Below are 17,594 nucleotides of genomic sequence, written 5' to 3'. Positions count from 1 at the left end.
ACCTAAAGACCCCAGCCCAGAAGTTAACTATGCTCATAAGAACCGCATTGATCAGCTGAAGCCGTCCAGCATAAGAGAGGAAGCGACAAGTCCAAGCACTGATCCTACTACGGATTTTTTCCACCAGAGAAACATAATCTTGCTTACACATTGCTTTAGTCATCAGAGGAAGACCAAGATAACGAACCGGGAGCTTACCTTCAGCAAAGGGAAAATTTCTCAATATTCTACTCCTTTCTTCTTCTACTACTCCTGCCATAAACACCGTAGACTTCTCAATGCTAATATTCAGACCAGACCACTTAGCAAATTCCCCAAAGACAGATAGTGCCCCCTCTATAGATCTTTTTGAGCCTTCAACAAAGACCATAAGGTCATCAGCGAAACAGAGATGAGTGAGCGAGAGAGCTTTACACCGAGGGTGAAACTGAAATTTCTTCTCCTTAACTGCTTTATCAATCTTGAGTGATAGTACATTCATACACAGGACAAAGAGATAAGGGGATAGAGAACAACCTTGCCTCAGCCCTCTTGTACTTTGGAAATAACCTGCCAACTCACCATTAACTTGGACAGAAAACGAGGGTGTAGTAATACAGAGCTTAATCCACCTTATAAACTGACCAGGAATTCCCAAAGCTTCCATAATCTGAAGCACAAAATCCCACTGTACAGAGTCGAAAGCTTTCGAAATATCAATCTTCATAACACATCTTGGAGATACATCTTCTTTGTGATAATCCTTTACCAACTCTGAAGCCAACAATACATTCTCCAAGAGAAGTCTACCCCTTATAAAAGCTGACTGATTCTCAACAACAACCCTCGGTAGAAGCCGCTTAAGTCTATTTGCAAGGATTTTCGACACCACCTTGTATAACACGTTACAGCATGCAATAGGTCGATAGTCTCTCATTTCCATCGAATCTGTTTTCTTGGGTACCAGTGCCAATATCGTCGAATTCACCCCTTTAGGAAGGAACCCAAACCGAAACACTGACTGGACAGCAACTGTAAAATCCTTAGCAATGACTGACCAAGCTAATTTAAAAAATTCACTTGGATAGCCATCAGGACCAGGGGACTTATTTGATGGCATAGCAAACAAGACCCTGCGAATCTCCTCATCTGTTACCTCTTCCACCAGCATACTGCAGTCCTCTTCAGAACATCGAAAATCCATAATCTCTCGCAATTCTTCAGTAGAAGTACCCTCATAATTAACAGGAGATTGGTTGAGAAACTCAGAGAAGAATCTCTCTGCTTCAGCTTTCACCCCAGACTGTCCTGTAACAACACTTCCATTTTGACATTTGATCTCTCTGATCGCATTCTGTGCCTGACGAGAAGAGATTGCACTGTGGTAAGTCTTATTATTCTGATCTCCTTTATCCAACCAGTGAAGCTTAGCTCTCTGTTGAAGGAATTCCTCCTCTAAACCTGCCACATAAAGCCATCTCTCATAGGCCTCTGCTTCTTCATGAACTGAGATATTACTTGGTCTAGTAAGAGTAATTTCCTGCTTTTCACACAAGACAGCATGAGCCTCCTTTGCTTTCTTTGTAAGGTTTCCCAACTTCTCTCTTCCCAACGCTCTAATAACTGGTTTCAGGTCTTTTAACTTCTTAGAAAACCGGTACATGGCAGAAGTAGAGTGAAACAGACTCGGAGTGGAATCCCAAAACCCTTTAACCATCGGTAGAAAGCTTGGTAGATGTCCTAGCACATTTACAAACTTAAACGGTCTTCTTATCTTCTCTTTTGACGGAAGGATTTGAACTCTACACCTCATGTGATCAGAACAGCCTCCTGACTCAAACACTGAGTAAGCATTTGGGAATCGAAGCACTGCCACATCATTCAGCAGGACTCTATCCAGCTTCTTACATATTACTCCATTCTCCCGCTTATTACACCAAGTAAAAAGTGGCCCCTGATAACCCATATCCGAAAGATTACAATGCATCACCAACCTTTGAAAATCTCTCATTCCACTCGGCAGTCTCCCACTATTTTCGAACCCTGAACTCTCTGTAGCATCCAATATTTCGTTAAAATCACCAACAATAATCCAAGCCTTGTTATGAAACAAAGCAGAACTCTGATGGTGACTTATATCTTCCCACAACTCCTTCCTTTCTTCTCCCAAATTCCTCGCATACACACACGTATAAAAGAACTCCTCTTGATCTGGCAACCCAATCGAACATGTAAGGAATTGATCAGACTTGAACACCGGAGTGACTCGAACCTCTTCCTTCCAAATAAACCAAATTCTCCCTCCACTACTATGTTCATAGTTTGTCATATGAAACCAATCTTTAAACACCCTTTTTAAAATATCCTCCGCCTTATTCTCCTTAACTCTAGTCTCCAAAACACACCCAAACTGCATATTATTACTCCTCACCCACTCCTGTACCACAGATTGCTTTATTTTTTTGTTGAATCCGCGTACATTCCAAAAGAAACTCGTCATTTTAGTTTTTTCGTCGAGAAGACCTTATGCTCTTTACTGGATTTTCCAGAGCCTTAGGTTTCCGACCTCTTCTCCCTGCTTTAACCTCCTCTCGAACTTGTTGATCCACCATAGTATCGTCCAACAAATCTTCTTCCTCAATACCATCCTCATTCTGAAGCTTTTCATCACCTATAATCTCCCCTTCTTCCTTATCATCCATACTTAATATCGAGAATTTAGAAGCAGATATCTGCACCTCCTCAATATTTTTAGTAGCAACAGGTCTACCAATTTTCCCCGGAGACACTAAGGACCATGCGTTCCTTTCTTTATCTCCAGTATCTTTGTTTATCATCCCTTCATTCTGCATCTTCCCCACCAATATCAGCGGACTTCTGCCTCCCTCATTCCTATCTTCTACTACAACTTCTTCAATATCCATTTCTCCAGCTACAACTTTCCCATTGTGAACCTCAGCATTTGCTTCTTCATTACTAACACCATTCTCCACTATACCACAACCCTCCTTATCCTCCATATCCTTCACCTTTCTAGTACAAGCTGCTTCCCCATGACTCCATTTATCACAGCTTTTACATCTTACTGGCAGACCTGGATAGTAGTATCTCACTGTAAACTGATTACCATCCTTTGAGAAAGTAATTTCTTTCGGAAGAGCCTTAGTTACATCCACTTTAACAAAGACTTTTGCCACATCAAAGTTTGTACAGGCTATGGTTTCAGGGTGCAGCCTCACCGGAAAACCAACCGTACTTGTGAAGAAGCTTATTCCTTCCCAAGAGTACATATGGAGTGGAACCTTCTCTAGATGCACCCACATAGGAACCGCTTCCTCTTCCTGTTTTTCTTCCTCAGATTTTGGTGACCATTTATGGACAACCATTGGAACCCCTGCTATGTTCCACATACCACGACGAAGAATCTTTTCTCTAGCTTTCAGGCTTGAAACCTTGAATCTCATCGTAGTAGGATTAACTTCATAAACCTCCACCCTTGTTGACGGATCTCCATACTTCCATATCCTGTTAAGAACCGTGTGAACCTTGGCAACATGAGGAGCCAGATCCAGTAATTTACCAACTACAAAATCCTCCCATAGTGGAGTGGGATTCTCCAGCACCTCATCTGGAATCTCAACCATATGAACTCCATCCTTATTCAGTATCTCCACATCATACTTCCTCAGTACTTTCTTCTCCTGGGCCACCTTAACCCACGAAACCTTCTTAGAATCTCTCGATTCAACAACTGTTACCCTTACTTCCTCAGAACCTTTCGACGACTCCATAGCCTTCAATCGATCCACCTCCGAACCCCTCTCTTGCAGATCCATCCCTGAATCTACCTTCCAACCAGTCTCAGCACGCAATGGAGTACCAAGAATATCCGGCGGGATCGCCGAATCCATGGAGATCCAATCCCTAGAACTTTCGTCAAGAATCGCCAAGTCGCCTAAAATCGCCTCACTCTCAAAACGGTGCGTTTCATGATAGACGTGTTCGATGTGAATCATCTGATTTACATATGAGCATTGTTTTGGTGATGAATAATGTAACAATTCTACTCAACATAAACACATCTCTATTTTCTTGTTCTGTTTTTATACAGATCATATAATACAATGTATAGACACTTACACTATATGCTATAGAGAATTGAAAGAGAGAGAGAGAGAGGGACAATTAGAGAGTGTTCCTCAAGAACTGTACAACAAAGTAGACAATTGCAAGAAACAATGCAACCTGATAGAAATCTCTTTCGAAGCTGTCGTCTCTTTGGAAATACTGCATCATTAACAACATTGTCTTAGTCTACAAATTAGAGGACTGTGTTAGTTAAGCAATAGTAAGTGGAAGCTGACCTTAGTAGGATCGGTTGGATCACGATATATCTCTGTATCCTCTTTCCGAGTTGTGAAAGTGGCGGTTATGTCTTTGGTGGCATCGGCCAAGTCTTTAGCTGATTCAGAAGCAGCAAAGAGGCGGCGGGATGTCCAGAAATAGGCTTGCGCAATAGGGGAAGAGGAGGATGAGTCCCAAGACTCTTCATGCTCAATCACTTGGCCACTGATCTGGTTAAGAGTAAATTCAGATTTGACTTTGATGACCAGATCTCCACTTACAGCACCAAGAATAGATTTGGGTTTTCCTTTGACTGTCCATCTTATACGCAAGACGCTGGTTGATAACATCACCATCTCCTGTATCGTCTACACATATACATAGACATCATTTATACACATGTAAGAACATTACTTATAATCAAATATATGTTAAAAAGGAAGGGATCATTTCTCACCACAGTGGGACTCTCTAACCCACTAGTGATCCACATTGGTCTTTTATACTTCTCACGACCTGTAAAACTTCTGACCGAGTCCTGCAATCACTATCAGTAACGATGTATTTACTTATTGCCAAGTAATATTTTCAAAATATCAGAAAGGAAATAATGAAAAGTGACAAAAGTCTTGCTTCTCTTTATAATGTAAGAACTATGCCTAAAAGACAAGAAGGACGTGCCTACAAATTTTGGTTGTAGACTGCTTGAAGATGGAAGACAAATAGTAAAAATGTGAAGGAAAATGTACCTTAAATTTAACAGAAACAGCGTAGCAAGCAAAGGCGCGATTGGTTTCTCTGATTTCAAGAATGTCGCGAGCAAGTTGTCGAGCAGTGGATTCGACCTGGGGGCTACTTGTGCACTCAAACTCATTGCATAGTTCCCCAAAGTCAATCTTATCGACAAGCTTATCCGCTTCTGATTTATCAACGGATACTTCAGTCCTGCTGGAACTATTCACAACTGAGAATGAAAAAAAAGACGAGATCAGTTACATTAGATGGGGTTACAATCATTAGAATCACTCAACCACCTGAAGATAAAACCACAACACAAAAGGAGACAAACCGTCTCGGATGACTCAGACACCACATGCATGCATAACAAAATAAATCTTAATCTCCATGAGATTATACATTGGTCTTTTTTTCGATCTTATGATTGCTCATTAACGAAGAGGGTAACCAAACAGAAAGAAGGTAGAATGTGAGATCACAGATCTCTGTTATATCAAACTAAGGCTTCAAACTAGTGAAATCACTCATAAACCTTATAAAGCTAACAAGAGTTGGAATCCTAATTCAAAGGCAAACAAGATCACATTTAAAAGAAAAAAAAGAAGACTCCGGAGTTATTCATATAAATATATAAACATGGACAAGATAAGAGTGATATGTACCTCGGGGAAGACGGTGAAAGATCTTAGAAGAAAGCAAAGAGGGGCGGAAGAAGCGCCGGAAGAGGGCGGAGGAGGGAGGAGAAGCAGAAGGGACTAGGAAGGAGGAGGAGGAAGCAGCCATTTTTCCATTATGATTCTTTTGTTCAATGTGTGGCTTAAGGGTTAATGGATGTCCCCACGCTTGAGTTTCTCATTTTTGTGGCTTTTAAAATTTTAAGACCATGCTTTTGGATAAGGTTTTCTTTTCTTTGAGATTGCTTTTTTTATTTGATTTTGTGAGTTAAAATCATATCAAATTCTTTGGACTTGAGAGAACTCAAAACAGGTTAAAGACATAGTCTCATAAACAAACAAACAAACAATCCATTAAAACAAAACCTTCAAGCATGTGTTTCCGAAATGCACTAAAGATGATCAAAGTTTTATGTTTTATTAGAAGAGATGAGAAAAAGAAAAACAGATTTGTCTTTGGTCGCTCACTCACTCTTCTTCCTCAGCCTCTTCCAGCCAATTCACAAACGGCTCCAATCCCTTCACAAACGTTTGCCTACAACAACACACCCCAATCTTTTACTAAAAGACTCATATTAATAAAAATAAACAACCTTATTTTCCAAAGCATAATTTTACCTGCCCTTGGGGTTGCTCCCTTTGCGGTACCAATGGAGAATAGTGTCTTCAGCAAGCACATCAAGCTCGTACAAAGACCTCACTACCTCTGGAAACACTTTCATCAGCTTTGCATCCTCATAGCATTGCATCTGTACTTTGTACATCAGCTCCATCTCCATTTTCCCGTTGCTGCAGAACGTGTTCAGAAGCGGTGCCCATGTCTTCACCTTTACCACCACCACACAAATAATAACAAAGCTTTAACACCAAAAACAATCTTCCAACAACAACTCTAGAGACGCAAAAAAAAACAACAAAAAAACTCACTTGGCGTAATACAGAGTTTGAGTTTTGCTGCTGGTTTTTACCAGACCATTGAACAGCATCCATTATCCCGTCCCAGATCACACGCACAACCTCAATCTCTGGCAGTTTAGCATCTTTCACCTGTTGCTTCACCGTTTCAATCACCTCATCTATGTTAATTTCCTCCGTCACTTGGCTCGTAAGAACCTCTTTTATTTCCTTCAGCTTCACCTCATATATTTTCTTTTCATTGTACTCTACCAGAGCTGTCAATCCTGCCTTGCTTTTAAATCACAAGAGTACATACATTAGTGACTAACGAAGCTCAGGTAATAACATTGAATGTAGTGAAGTTCAAGCAAAATAGAAACTCACGTGAAATGCTCAGAGAAACATTCAGTAGTCCGCTTAGTTGGCGGAAGGAAGTCCAGGAGTTTGTCTTCCATCTTGCCACGCCTCAGAATAGCAATCAAGTCATCAAGGCTGTTCTCAACCAAATACTCATTGAAGAAGTCAGTCACAAAAGTGAGCACTATCCCTTTGGCAACAAGGTTATCCTTGAGCAGCGGCTGGAAGACAGTCTCTGCAGGCAACCCCGAGAGCTTCTGGGAAAAGGCGAGGGCCGTGAATATGGCAAGCTTCTTCCTCTCGCTCTCCTCGAAAAGCTCGAGCGACTGCAAGAACCTCCGGGTAACATTTTCGAGGTTCTTAATAAGGAAAGGTTTCCTACGCAGGATTTTCTGAATGTAAACAACTGATGGTAAGATAGCTTCACGGTTTGGTTCACAGTCGATAATAGAGTAAGGATGGCGTTCCCCTTCGTCAGATTTCACAGAACCAGTTTGGGTACGTCCTCCAATGAAAACAACCTTAAAACAATAAATGAACCAGACTACTAGATGAATATTCATAAATGTTGGAGAACTTAGGGAAGAAGACGTGTGATAGGAAGAAGAGTTACCTCAAAGAAAATATCGCCGTATCTAGAGAAATTAAGATCAGATGACTCAATAGCCTTGGCAACAAGTTCCTAATAAGACAAGGCGAAAACAAAAGGTATAAAGATAGGGTGCAAGTAGGAAACTGAGAAGGAGATGAATAGACTTACGAGATCACCAGCATTATCGAGGTAGATCAGGACAACAGCATCAGAGAAAGCAGCAGGGTCCAAAGGTGCAGCGATATTCCTTTTGCGGGTCTTAATCCGCGTTCCTCTGCACATCAACAAACAAAATTAGTTTATAAAGACAAGCTTAACTAAATGTTCACTAAACATTTCTCTAAACAACAAATTGAAAGGTTCACAATTTGGTTTCAAAGTACTTCACTATGCACAAGAGAAAACTCTTACCACAGCTTGAAGATAACATAACTCAGTTAGTTTTATTTTTCAAAAAAAAAAGAGCAAGCATTAACATCAAAACATAAACTTTCAACTTCCATGGACAAATTACAAGGAAGGATAAGCTAAGACTACAAAACTTTTAAATTCAGTTTAACCTACTAATGAAGCAAGTATACATACCCGAGAGTGGGCTTCTCCTTCGAGCTGCAGGCAAAAAGAACAAACAAACAAAAATAGATTAGTGATTGAAAATAAAAGTAGATCCTTTTAAGAAAACCCTAGAAGTGATTCGATTAATTGAAGAGCCCTAATTAAATAGATTCCAGAAACCTCTAAATTCAATTAAAAAGAGCGAACATCGAGAGATGCATACGAACACAATTAAAAAAAAAAGTAGAAGAAAATTTCAAAATGGAAGAGATGAGATCTGTGTCCCCGATACCCACACTAGAAATGAAATCGACAATGAAAAAATAAGAAGCAGATTCTTCAGCTTACCTCATAAACCAATATGTAGAAAAGATCAAAGATAGGGAGAGAGAGAGATGTACGAATATGGATTGTTCTTCAACTTCGCGTTTTCTGCACAAAATCGAGCTTCGTCTCGACGCTATAAAGGTAGAATTGGTAACACAATAGAATATTGTTATGACGATTTTGACCCTCGTCTCCCTAACCTATGTTAAATCAATTCCATTCCGGTTCACATCCGGTTACCCACATTTCTCTTTAATCCGTGAATCAAACCGAATTAGCCCATCTTTGTAATCGATTAATAATCAATTTCATTCCCGTTCACATCCGGTTACTCACATTTCTCTTTTGATCCATTGAATCAAACCTAACTAGCCCATCTTTGTAATTGATTAATAAATCAATTCCATTCCGGTTCACATCCGATTACTCACATCAATACTATTAAAACAGGAACATGCCCCCATTGATAATAGTTGAATCCAATTAAAAAATATATACAACATCTAAATATAACTACAACTATAACTGATAACTTTTACGTTTGTATACATGTGGAACGAAACCCAACTGACAATTTTAAATTTGAAGGATCCACATCTATATAAAACATAACTGCATTTACATCTATATCTCCGTAACTACTTTCTATTGGTTAAGACATATTTTGTAACTTCATGTCCAAAACTATCGGTGGTCACTTCATTCTAATTTTTATATTGTCCCATAGTTCTATATTATATAACAATTACTCTTTCCTTTTGGGTTTTACCAAAATTACGTCTACAATAATATCAGCATTTATCTGTTCCGTCATTTTAAAGAGTATCTATATTTTATGTTTAACTTCTTTTAGAACTTTAATTTTCATAATTTTTTTAATCATATTTGTATTTTTTAATCATATATATGTATAAATCTTAATCAAAATCTATTGTATTTTATAAAATAATAGCAATTTAAAAGTTAATTCAGCATATGTTCGATTTTTTGTAATCATATGTTTGTATACCTATTTTTGTAATCATATTTATCTGTTCTAAATGTTATAGAAACATAAAAAAAATAAAAAAAGTTACAAACTAACATTATACCCGCAAATCAAAATATAGAACATACAAATATGATTATAAAAAAACATGTATACAGACATATGATTACAAAGAACCGAACATATAACTTTTTAGCTACTATTATTTTATAAAATAAATTTTGATTAAGATTTATACATATGATTACAAAAAAAAACACAAATATAATTACAAAAACAAACATCAATATAAAAATTAAATTAAAACAAAAAATATACCCGCCCTTTCAAAGGGCGGGTGAGAATCTAGTCTACTCTATTAAAACAGAATCCTATTTGAAACTTACCGTGGCATGTTTTAAAATTGGACCTATTGAATAGATTGTGACTAAATATTAGACACTTTCTATTATACCATATTTAATAACTTTTGTATTTATCTTTATCTACATTAACGTTACACTAGATTTACCCTATTAAATCAATAAGTATCTACGACATAAATAAAAAATTGCTCACCAGAATTGGTTGAATGATTGATTACACCTAGATTTAGTTTTTCATTTTCTGGGTTTTTGATTATTAAAATCAATATTCTTTCTATTTGATTCTGAAAAAAAATTATTTTTGATTCCTGGCTTTTGATTATTAGTTGTTGATATTCAAATGCATGATCATGGTTCATAGATTCATTGGTAGTTAAATAAACAAAAGTTGGTTTAACCAAGAACAGATCGTCAGATATCTCAGTCATCTCCATGTTTGTCTTCGCTTTCCTTCAGAAACTCACTTAGGGCGGACTTTGTAAATTGTAATCATGTGACCGCTTTGTTTTCGGGAGTTTCCAGTGGATTTGATAGTTCCATTTAAGCGTCATGATCCAAATCTCCACCGAGGTTTGATCTTAGTGGCTTATTTAAGTGATTTCTTAACAATCCACAGGACCAATAAGCTTCATGCATGATCATCTCACGTCGACTCTGTTTTTTTCTCCTGATTTATGATCCTTGATTCTGGGTTTCTTAATAAGATCCTTTTCCGATGATTCCTTTTTCCGTCACAAGAGAAATGGAAAGACATTAATCATATGATCTCCACACGTGTTATTTCTTATATAATTGGCGTGATCTAATATTTTAACAAAGCTTCAGTCTTATATTAATTTGTGTTTTTAGTTTTTCACAAGAAAGGTATGGTGATAGAGAATGAATAATACGACACCTTAACCGTCAAAACTGATACTTTCGAACCAAAACTAACATTCAAAAGACAACTTAACAGTTTTTTTTTCTTTTTTTTGTATCATCAATTTTTTTGGGAATATGAGTAAAGAAGTCTTAAACATTTTTCCTGGTTTAATTTTGTCTTAGGCAAGGACAGTTCATCCAGACGAGAATAGTGGAGATTCTCAAGCTACTAAAAGTTTTTGTTCACATTGCAACTGTTTCTTTGGTTTGTTGTTTACTGGAACCCTGATGATTTAAAAGTTATGTTTTTTTGGTTCAAGGTGATAGGATCAGTTCTTGCGATTAAACATATTACTCACATCTTTCCTGAGATTGAAAAAGTTCTGAAACTATTAGTAGCAAATTAGCAATCAATTACGGTGCGTACTAACCCGAGGTGATACTAACATTTTCATAATACTGTTTTAAATGGGACTAACAAGAAAGATCCCAAGAAATTTATCCATGAAGACTTGGATTAGTAGTACTGCTAAGTTAACTCTCCATGTTCTTGGAGCTGATCTTACCGCCTCCAGGTGGATGCAAGAACCCAGCAGCGGTATGAACCTATACACACAAAATGGAGTTTTTTGTGATTGATTTTCAAACAAAAGTTGATGTTTGTCTTTATCTCTTCGTTTTATTGAGTGTTTGCTTGGAATGATACCTTTGCAGGTTATCAGATGAGCTTATGCACCCGGTGAACTTATGCACCCGGTGAACGTATAACAAAATACATTTTCTTTTGCAGAATTATATTACTGCCAAAAAAATAACTTGAAGGTAAGTGCAGTATAAAATAAATATTTAAATTAAATGGCCACCAAAACAAATCAACACTACTATTATTTACACAACATAACAAAAATAATTTAGTTTTTTCATAAGAAAACAAATCTATAATTATAAATGAAAATCTGCGTGGGCTACCCTAAATTTTCTTCCGATTATACCTTGCATATATTCATAAATATGTATCTTATATGATATTATTAGTTTTACATTATGATTTGCATCAAATGATTATGAGACATATTCCTCTCATAAACATATTAAAATATAAATAATTAGTTTCAACAACCACCATTATATAGTGACTTATTTGCCAAAAATATAGCTACTTAATCCTTATTTAGACTAAAAATAGTTAATGTTTTAAAATGATATGGGTATATTTTGATCACAAGTGTTGAATATACATACTACCTTTATAACATAGAGGTACATAATTAATATATATTTTTTGACTTGGTATATAATCTTGAGATATACCAATTTTTAAAACATATATTAAAAACATTCAATAACACGAAATAAAAAAAATCAGAAAATGTAACCAAAATATAGCTATCTAAATCATAATCGAATCGAAAATTACATATCTCTATTCAGACTTAAGTGCTTTAACTGCACCCAAAATTTTATCGGATTCTTAACATCGTTATTTAAACCAAAACAAAAACCAAAATAACTAAACCCAAATTTAAGCCAATTCATAAATAACATAACGGCTCATAAATTTCTTAGACTAAAATCCAAATATTGTAACCAAACTAGAATCAAACTGAAAACCAAAAATACAATTTGGAAGTAAACCGAAGTTTATAAAATATCATCAAATCATAAAATTATAATTTAAAAAGGCTAATTATAAATAATCACGCGCAAGCGCGCGGATCAGAATCTAGTTTCTCATTAATCCGTGAATCAAACCGAACTAGCCCATCTTTGTAATTGATTAATAAATCAATTTCATTCCGATTCACTTCCGATTACTCACATTTCTCTTTAATCCGTTTGAATCAAACCGAACTAGCCCATCTTATTAAGCTTCCAAAGAGTTTCGTTCATAATTTGTGAAACGTTATTTCTGATCCCCCAACATGAACACCATGCACTCCCAAATTCAAAAGGTGCAATCAAAATCTTTGTTCACCATTTATTCTGGAAAAGGTGCAATCAAAATCGAAACAGCGTCATGGTTTACTCCAAACCGGTTGTTGTTGCCCACAACCTGCTCGACGTAATTCCTCAATCGGTTTTCGTATGTAGTGCTTGTCAATCCCCTGTCACGTGCCTCGTACGTGACAAAGCCATTCTCTGCTTCTCTTTTCTTTTCTTTTCGCCTTTCTCCCGCCTCTGCTCTGTTTCTACTCTGTTTCTGAACACGCAAGATCCTTGGGAGTCGGTTTACGATGAATCGTTTTCCTCCTCTGGCAGATGCCAAGGGCGAAAAGCTCTTCAAGCTCGCCAAAGATCTCTACGCTCAAGGCCATCACATCAAGGCCTTGGAGGCCATCCTAGCTTTGTCTTTCCTCAAAGGGAATGACAAGAACCCTGTAACTTACCTCCACGGTACTATCTTCAGGGACCTCGCTCGAAAAACAGAGAACCCCAATCTGAAATTCACCTACTTGCTTGGTTCCGTTGAGATCTTTACCGCGTGCAAGCCTTTCTCAGGGGTTGCTGCGATGTCACTCTTCAACTTGGCTCAGCTGCTTGAATCCAAGCTCTATTACAAGAAAGCCCTGGCTCAAGCTAACCAGATCGTTGGCGCTGTTAAAAACTTAGAGTCTCTAAGGCATGTTATCAAGACTTCAGAGTCAAAGCTCGCTCAGTTCAAGAATGGGAGTTATCTCGTTGAGGACTCCGATGACTCAGAAGATATGGTTGAGTCGGAGGAACATGAAGAGACTACCAAGACTGAGTCTGACTTTGTTAGAGGACTCAAGTCGTACTGGTCAGGGCTGAATGTTGATAAAAGACGAAACTTTATGAAAGTAAGCATTGCGGATTTTGCAAGTTATGTCCAGAGATTATATGGCACAGAGGGACGAGTTGCTTTGGAGGAAGTACTGGGTTCCGTTAGGAAACACAAAAGATGGAGGCTTTGGGTCTGTCGATCTTGTTCGAAAGAGTTCTCTAGTGCTGAAGAATGTAGGAATCATCTTGAAAAAGAACATGGTGCAGGGTTTCGTCATAATGTAGCAATGGCTCTAGCTCAAAGGATAAGTGAGTCCTGGGGTTGTATGATATCTGATGGAGGTTGGGAACCCCTGGATACTGTATCTGCTGTCGAAATGATCAAGACTCGTCTACAAGATATGAAAGCGTTTGTGTATGAGAATGGATGGTCCAAAGATTTGCCTGTTGCTGCAGATGAAGAGCGCAGAAAGCTACTCCAGGAGATTCGGTTTCTACTTGTGACGTTTCGTGACTGTAACATTCTCTCACGTAGTGTTATAGCCTGGGTGAAGGATTTGGTGGTTAGCCATTTTGAGAAACTTCAAGTTTCCAAACATAGTCTTGCTGAGTGCGGCCTAGTGGAAACACCTCAAAGTATCTGCTTTTTGGAACGTCATGAACTCAATCAGTTCCTGGACCTTCTCAAACGCATCAAGTGTGAAAGGGATGATGGTACTGAACTTGTCTGCAGAGCGGTGGATAGTGTCTACAATGGTACTCGAGTTAAAGAGAAGATCGACTTTGACATGAAGTTTTCATCTCTGCTTTTGGATAAGAGACTGCTGCAATGCGAGATTGCTCAGTTCGATGAGGAAGGGGCAGTCAGTTTTCTAAATGCCAGTGCTCACTACGCCAAGGCAAATGCTGGTGGCGATAATATCATACTCTGGTTGACAGAAAAGTCTTCAGGAGATGAGAAGTTCCATTTTCAGAGACCTACTAGAGCACACAATCTTGATGTTTGGTTGGCAGTTCTGGGAGCCGTTCAGTTCACATGTAGGACTATGGGAACTCAATATTACGCAAAGAAGCTCAGGATCGGAGATTTTACTGAAGTTCTCGTTGACGCCAAGAACATGTGTATAGGCGAAGATGAAAGGAGAAGGAATACTCCGGATGGTCAAAGGAAGACATATGCATCTCTTCTATGCGATGAATGTGAAAAGAAGCATCTAACGACAGACTCCAGTAATTCTCTCGCGACAAGACTGTACTGTAGTGCAGTAGTAGATGTTCTCAAAGCAGAATTGCATCCGAAATTTGGTCTCCCCGAGTTAGAAGATTGCCTGAATGTTATACGTGATCATAGAAATGTCAGTGATGATGTGGTGTTGAGTTCCATAAACCACCTGAAATCAGTGATGACCGATAAGGTTTGTTTCTTGATTAACAAATAGGATATATCATAGTATTGTTGTCTTAAAAGTGTTTATTGATTTGCAGGTTCCTCTAATTGATTCTAAGATCTTTCTGGTTGAAAACTCAAGGATCAATTTGCTCAACGACCTTGTCAGACTTTCTGTTTTTGACTACCGCTCTTACATCCTTCCTCTGCTGAAAGAATTTTTGCTGGTTGGTTTGAAACAGAGAGTTTTCTTTCATCTTCTCTATGATTTGGTCATCCACCTGTTCCTTATATTATATTTGGTGTGTAGGAAGGAATTGTAGATATGGAATGCAAAGCCAAGTTAGCTGCAGCACAAGCAGATCGCTTACTCGAGGAGGAAATGAAATCACAGTCTAAAAAGAAGAAAAATAAAATCAGCAAGGTCTTATACAAAAAAAAAAGCTGTCATCTTCACTCTGATTTTCTCTTTAGAGTTAGTTTTTATTATTGTTGATGTCTCTTCTTCTAGGAAGAGTTAGCTGCAGTACAGGCGCTGAAACTTTTATCCGAGAACAATCAAGACAAAGAGAAGAATTCGGGGTCAAAGAAGAAGAGACGCAGAAACAAAAAGGTTGTTGAAGATGTGGAATCTCTGTTTGCTTCCCTGATTCTTTTTTTCGGTTCAGTTGTAAGAATGAACGGTATTCATGGCGTAACAGATAACTTCAACAAGCATGCCTGGAGTTCTTGATCAGAATGTCGAACAGTAAGTACTCTGTTTAGAGTCTTTTTGCAAGTTGATGTACTGTTTGTATGTTTTCTCAGAGCACAACGTGTTCTTACATATGTCTAGTGATACTTCTCCATCACCTAAACCGGGGGAAGAAGATTCTATGGAACAAGATCAAGAGGAAGCTGCTAAAGGTAACCTTGGTTGTGAAAGAGCTTGTCAACTGACGATTTTTCTAAAACTACTTTGTTTTGAGATGCATAATTCTCATATCTCTCATTTGCCATCTTCAAGATATGCAAAATATGCCTGAAGCAGAGTCACCGTCGAAACATTTGGAGCCAGCACATGCAGAAGGTCCACCCATATATAATTCAGCTCTTGCCATGACGCTGAAGGTAAAGCAGACACTAGCAAGAGAGTAGTTATTTGTTTTGAGATGCATAATTCTTACTTTCTGTTCTTTGCTAAATGTGGTACTGCAGGCTCTTTGTCACATTCTCAAAGAGTATTTGCTGCAAAATCGTAATCAAATTTATGACCACCGGGAAGAACGAGTTCCTTGTGCAATAGGAAATTTCTTTACTGCGTTTGTCTGGAAGCAAATGAAAGAGGGACTCTACAGTTGCCTCTTGAGCGACTTACTTGCTTCCATAGAAGAAGTTTATTCCAAGGTTTGTGCGGCAGATAAAATTTTCAATCAAAAGTTTTGGTTGTTGTCTAACTGTCATTCTGTTTTCTTTTTTACTCTTTTCCAGACAAGTTATGCCGCTGAGCTACTCGCATCCATCCTTGAGTTTTGGCCTTGCTGGAAATGTCCAGAAATAGAAAGCGTGGTAACTCATATTTTTACACTGGAGGAATATGAACGAATAAGTTGTAGCAAATGCAAAAAAATGCCAAATTATCCAGAGCAAAGTTCTTATGGAATCATCATGGCTGCAGATTCAATCAGAGATCTGAAGGTACGCTTCGTTTAATTCCCTCTTTTGTCTTTCCTAATAGAAATTGGTACTGCCACTTAATAAGTTTGTTGTGTGTGGTTTGGTTATATGCAGTGTGCTTTTGGGAATATAAAGTTTGAGGACATCCTTAAAATAATTCGCATGGAAGATAAAATGTTATGTGACCTTAAAACAGGAGGCTGTGGAAAGGCAAACGTTGTTCATCACATTATTAGTAGATGCCCGCCTATATTTACAGTCGGTAAGTTCTGACCATTATTTGATCCTGTTTTGTTTAGAGTATTGTGTGATGAGGATAAAACAATTGTTGACGTTTTGTGGGGGGTTTGGCAACACTAGTGCTGGAATGGGAGAAAGATGAAACAGAAAAAGAAATATCTGAAACAAGTAAGGCTTTGGACTGGGAGATAGATATGAGCAGGCTATACGAAGGCTTAGAACCAAGCACAAAATACCGGCTTGTGTCAATGGTAAATCCTGAAACAGGGTCACAAATGGTTGTCCTATTATTTCTTCTGTGTTTTCTTTCTCTTACAATATGGAAATGTATGCAGGTTGGTTGTGGTGAAGAAGAAGAAGAATACATATGCCTAGCTTATAAAAAGAAACGATGGGTCAGGTTCAGTCTTGGAGCTTCAGCAAAAGAGGTAAAAAGACGAAACAGTATTACCTTGAATTGTTCAATTCTTGAAGAAAGGCAGATTTTTTTAAATAGAAGATGTCTTTCTGGAGTTGAAATGTAAACTTAGACATTATTGATTTGCATCACAGGTTGTTGGTAACTGGAATAGTGTGGCCAGATACTGTGGAGAAAGGAAGGTTCGGCCAGAGATTTTGTTTTATAAAGCTTTGGAATGGCCTTAACAAGTGATAAAGTCATATCTCAATATAGAAAACCGATTCTTGTATATATTAGATTCAAAAGCAGATTTGTTCTGTCTTAATAAAGCGATTGATACTGAGTTGAAACCACTTAAAACTTGTTCAAAGAAGTTAGTGATAATTTTTTTTTGTAGAAAGGAAACATATCAGATTCCTCTTTTTCTTCATTCAATGATCTCACAAGAATCAAGCCCTATAAGCCAGCTATCTTTTACAAAGCATCCATTTG

At 37.8% G+C, this 17,594-nt stretch overlaps 3 protein-coding genes across 4 annotated transcripts; 1 reads left to right on the top strand and 2 right to left on the bottom strand.

The window, feature by feature from the left end:
• Nucleotides 1-4,040: 4,040 nt before the first annotated feature.
• On the bottom strand, nucleotides 4,041-5,981 carry BNAA02G12010D. The gene is made up of 5 exons (XM_013846396.3): nucleotides 5,724-5,981; nucleotides 5,073-5,287; nucleotides 4,781-4,861; nucleotides 4,344-4,691; nucleotides 4,041-4,266 (listed from the first exon to the last, which is right to left on the bottom strand). Exons 1-5 carry the CDS (start codon nucleotides 5,842-5,844, stop codon nucleotides 4,165-4,167), a joined length of 867 nt encoding a protein of 288 aa, XP_013701850.2. The 5' UTR covers nucleotides 5,845-5,981; the 3' UTR covers nucleotides 4,041-4,164.
• Nucleotides 5,982-6,066: 85 nt separating this feature from the next.
• LOC106405844 (eIF5-mimic protein 2-A-like) lies at nucleotides 6,067-8,686 on the bottom strand. The gene is made up of 8 exons (XM_013846394.3): nucleotides 8,485-8,686; nucleotides 8,167-8,190; nucleotides 7,750-7,855; nucleotides 7,603-7,671; nucleotides 7,017-7,510; nucleotides 6,663-6,924; nucleotides 6,354-6,562; nucleotides 6,067-6,270 (listed from the first exon to the last, which is right to left on the bottom strand). Exons 1-8 carry the CDS (start codon nucleotides 8,487-8,489, stop codon nucleotides 6,204-6,206), a joined length of 1,236 nt encoding a protein of 411 aa, XP_013701848.2. The 5' UTR covers nucleotides 8,490-8,686; the 3' UTR covers nucleotides 6,067-6,203.
• Nucleotides 8,687-12,450: 3,764 nt separating this feature from the next.
• LOC106403023 lies at nucleotides 12,451-17,453 on the top strand. 2 transcript variants are annotated; one of them, XM_013843863.3, is made up of 13 exons: nucleotides 12,575-14,834; nucleotides 14,905-15,033; nucleotides 15,117-15,230; nucleotides 15,318-15,419; nucleotides 15,508-15,554; nucleotides 15,642-15,712; nucleotides 15,813-15,916; nucleotides 16,004-16,192; nucleotides 16,277-16,483; nucleotides 16,577-16,724; nucleotides 16,823-16,953; nucleotides 17,038-17,130; nucleotides 17,255-17,453. In XM_013843863.3, exons 1-13 carry the CDS (start codon nucleotides 12,912-12,914, stop codon nucleotides 17,345-17,347), a joined length of 3,351 nt encoding a protein of 1,116 aa, XP_013699317.2. In that variant the 5' UTR covers nucleotides 12,575-12,911; the 3' UTR covers nucleotides 17,348-17,453. The 2 variants fall into 2 exon arrangements, with proteins under 2 accessions (XP_013699318.2, XP_013699317.2); XM_013843864.3 differs by lacking the exons at nucleotides 16,577-16,724; nucleotides 16,823-16,953; nucleotides 17,038-17,130; nucleotides 17,255-17,453 and having other exon boundaries at nucleotides 12,451-14,834; nucleotides 16,282-16,431.
• The last annotated feature ends 141 nt before the right edge of the window (nucleotides 17,454-17,594 follow it).

Source organism: Brassica napus, chromosome A2 (assembly GCF_020379485.1).
Source record: "Brassica napus cultivar Da-Ae chromosome A2, Da-Ae, whole genome shotgun sequence".
NCBI lineage: Eukaryota > Viridiplantae > Streptophyta > Magnoliopsida > Brassicales > Brassicaceae > Brassica > Brassica napus.
The sequence above is the reverse complement of the archived record's forward strand: the minus strand, read 5'-3'. Positions and strand labels throughout refer to the sequence as shown.

Coding starts and splice junctions, on each gene's coding strand:
- BNAA02G12010D (XM_013846396.3), bottom strand. CDS start 5,844: ATGGCTGCTTCCTCCTCCTCCTTCCTAGTCCCTTCTGCTTCTCCTCCC. Junction 5,288..5,723: donor CTTTCACCGTCTTCCCCGAG/GTACATATCACT, acceptor TTTCATTCTCAG/TTGTGAATAGTTCCAGCAGG. Junction 4,862..5,072: donor CTGTTTCTGTTAAATTTAAG/GTACATTTTCCT, acceptor TAGTGATTGCAG/GACTCGGTCAGAAGTTTTAC.
- LOC106405844 (XM_013846394.3), bottom strand. Junction 7,511..7,602: donor ACGGCGATATTTTCTTTGAG/GTAACTCTTCTT, acceptor TATTGTTTTAAG/GTTGTTTTCATTGGAGGACG. Junction 6,563..6,662: donor CAAACTCTGTATTACGCCAA/GTGAGTTTTTTT, acceptor GTGGTGGTAAAG/GTGAAGACATGGGCACCGCT.
- LOC106403023 (XM_013843863.3), top strand. CDS start 12,912: ATGAATCGTTTTCCTCCTCTGGCAGATGCCAAGGGCGAAAAGCTCTTC. Junction 15,231..15,317: donor AGAAAAATAAAATCAGCAAG/GTCTTATACAAA, acceptor CTCTTCTTCTAG/GAAGAGTTAGCTGCAGTACA. Junction 17,131..17,254: donor TTGGAGCTTCAGCAAAAGAG/GTAAAAAGACGA, acceptor TTTGCATCACAG/GTTGTTGGTAACTGGAATAG.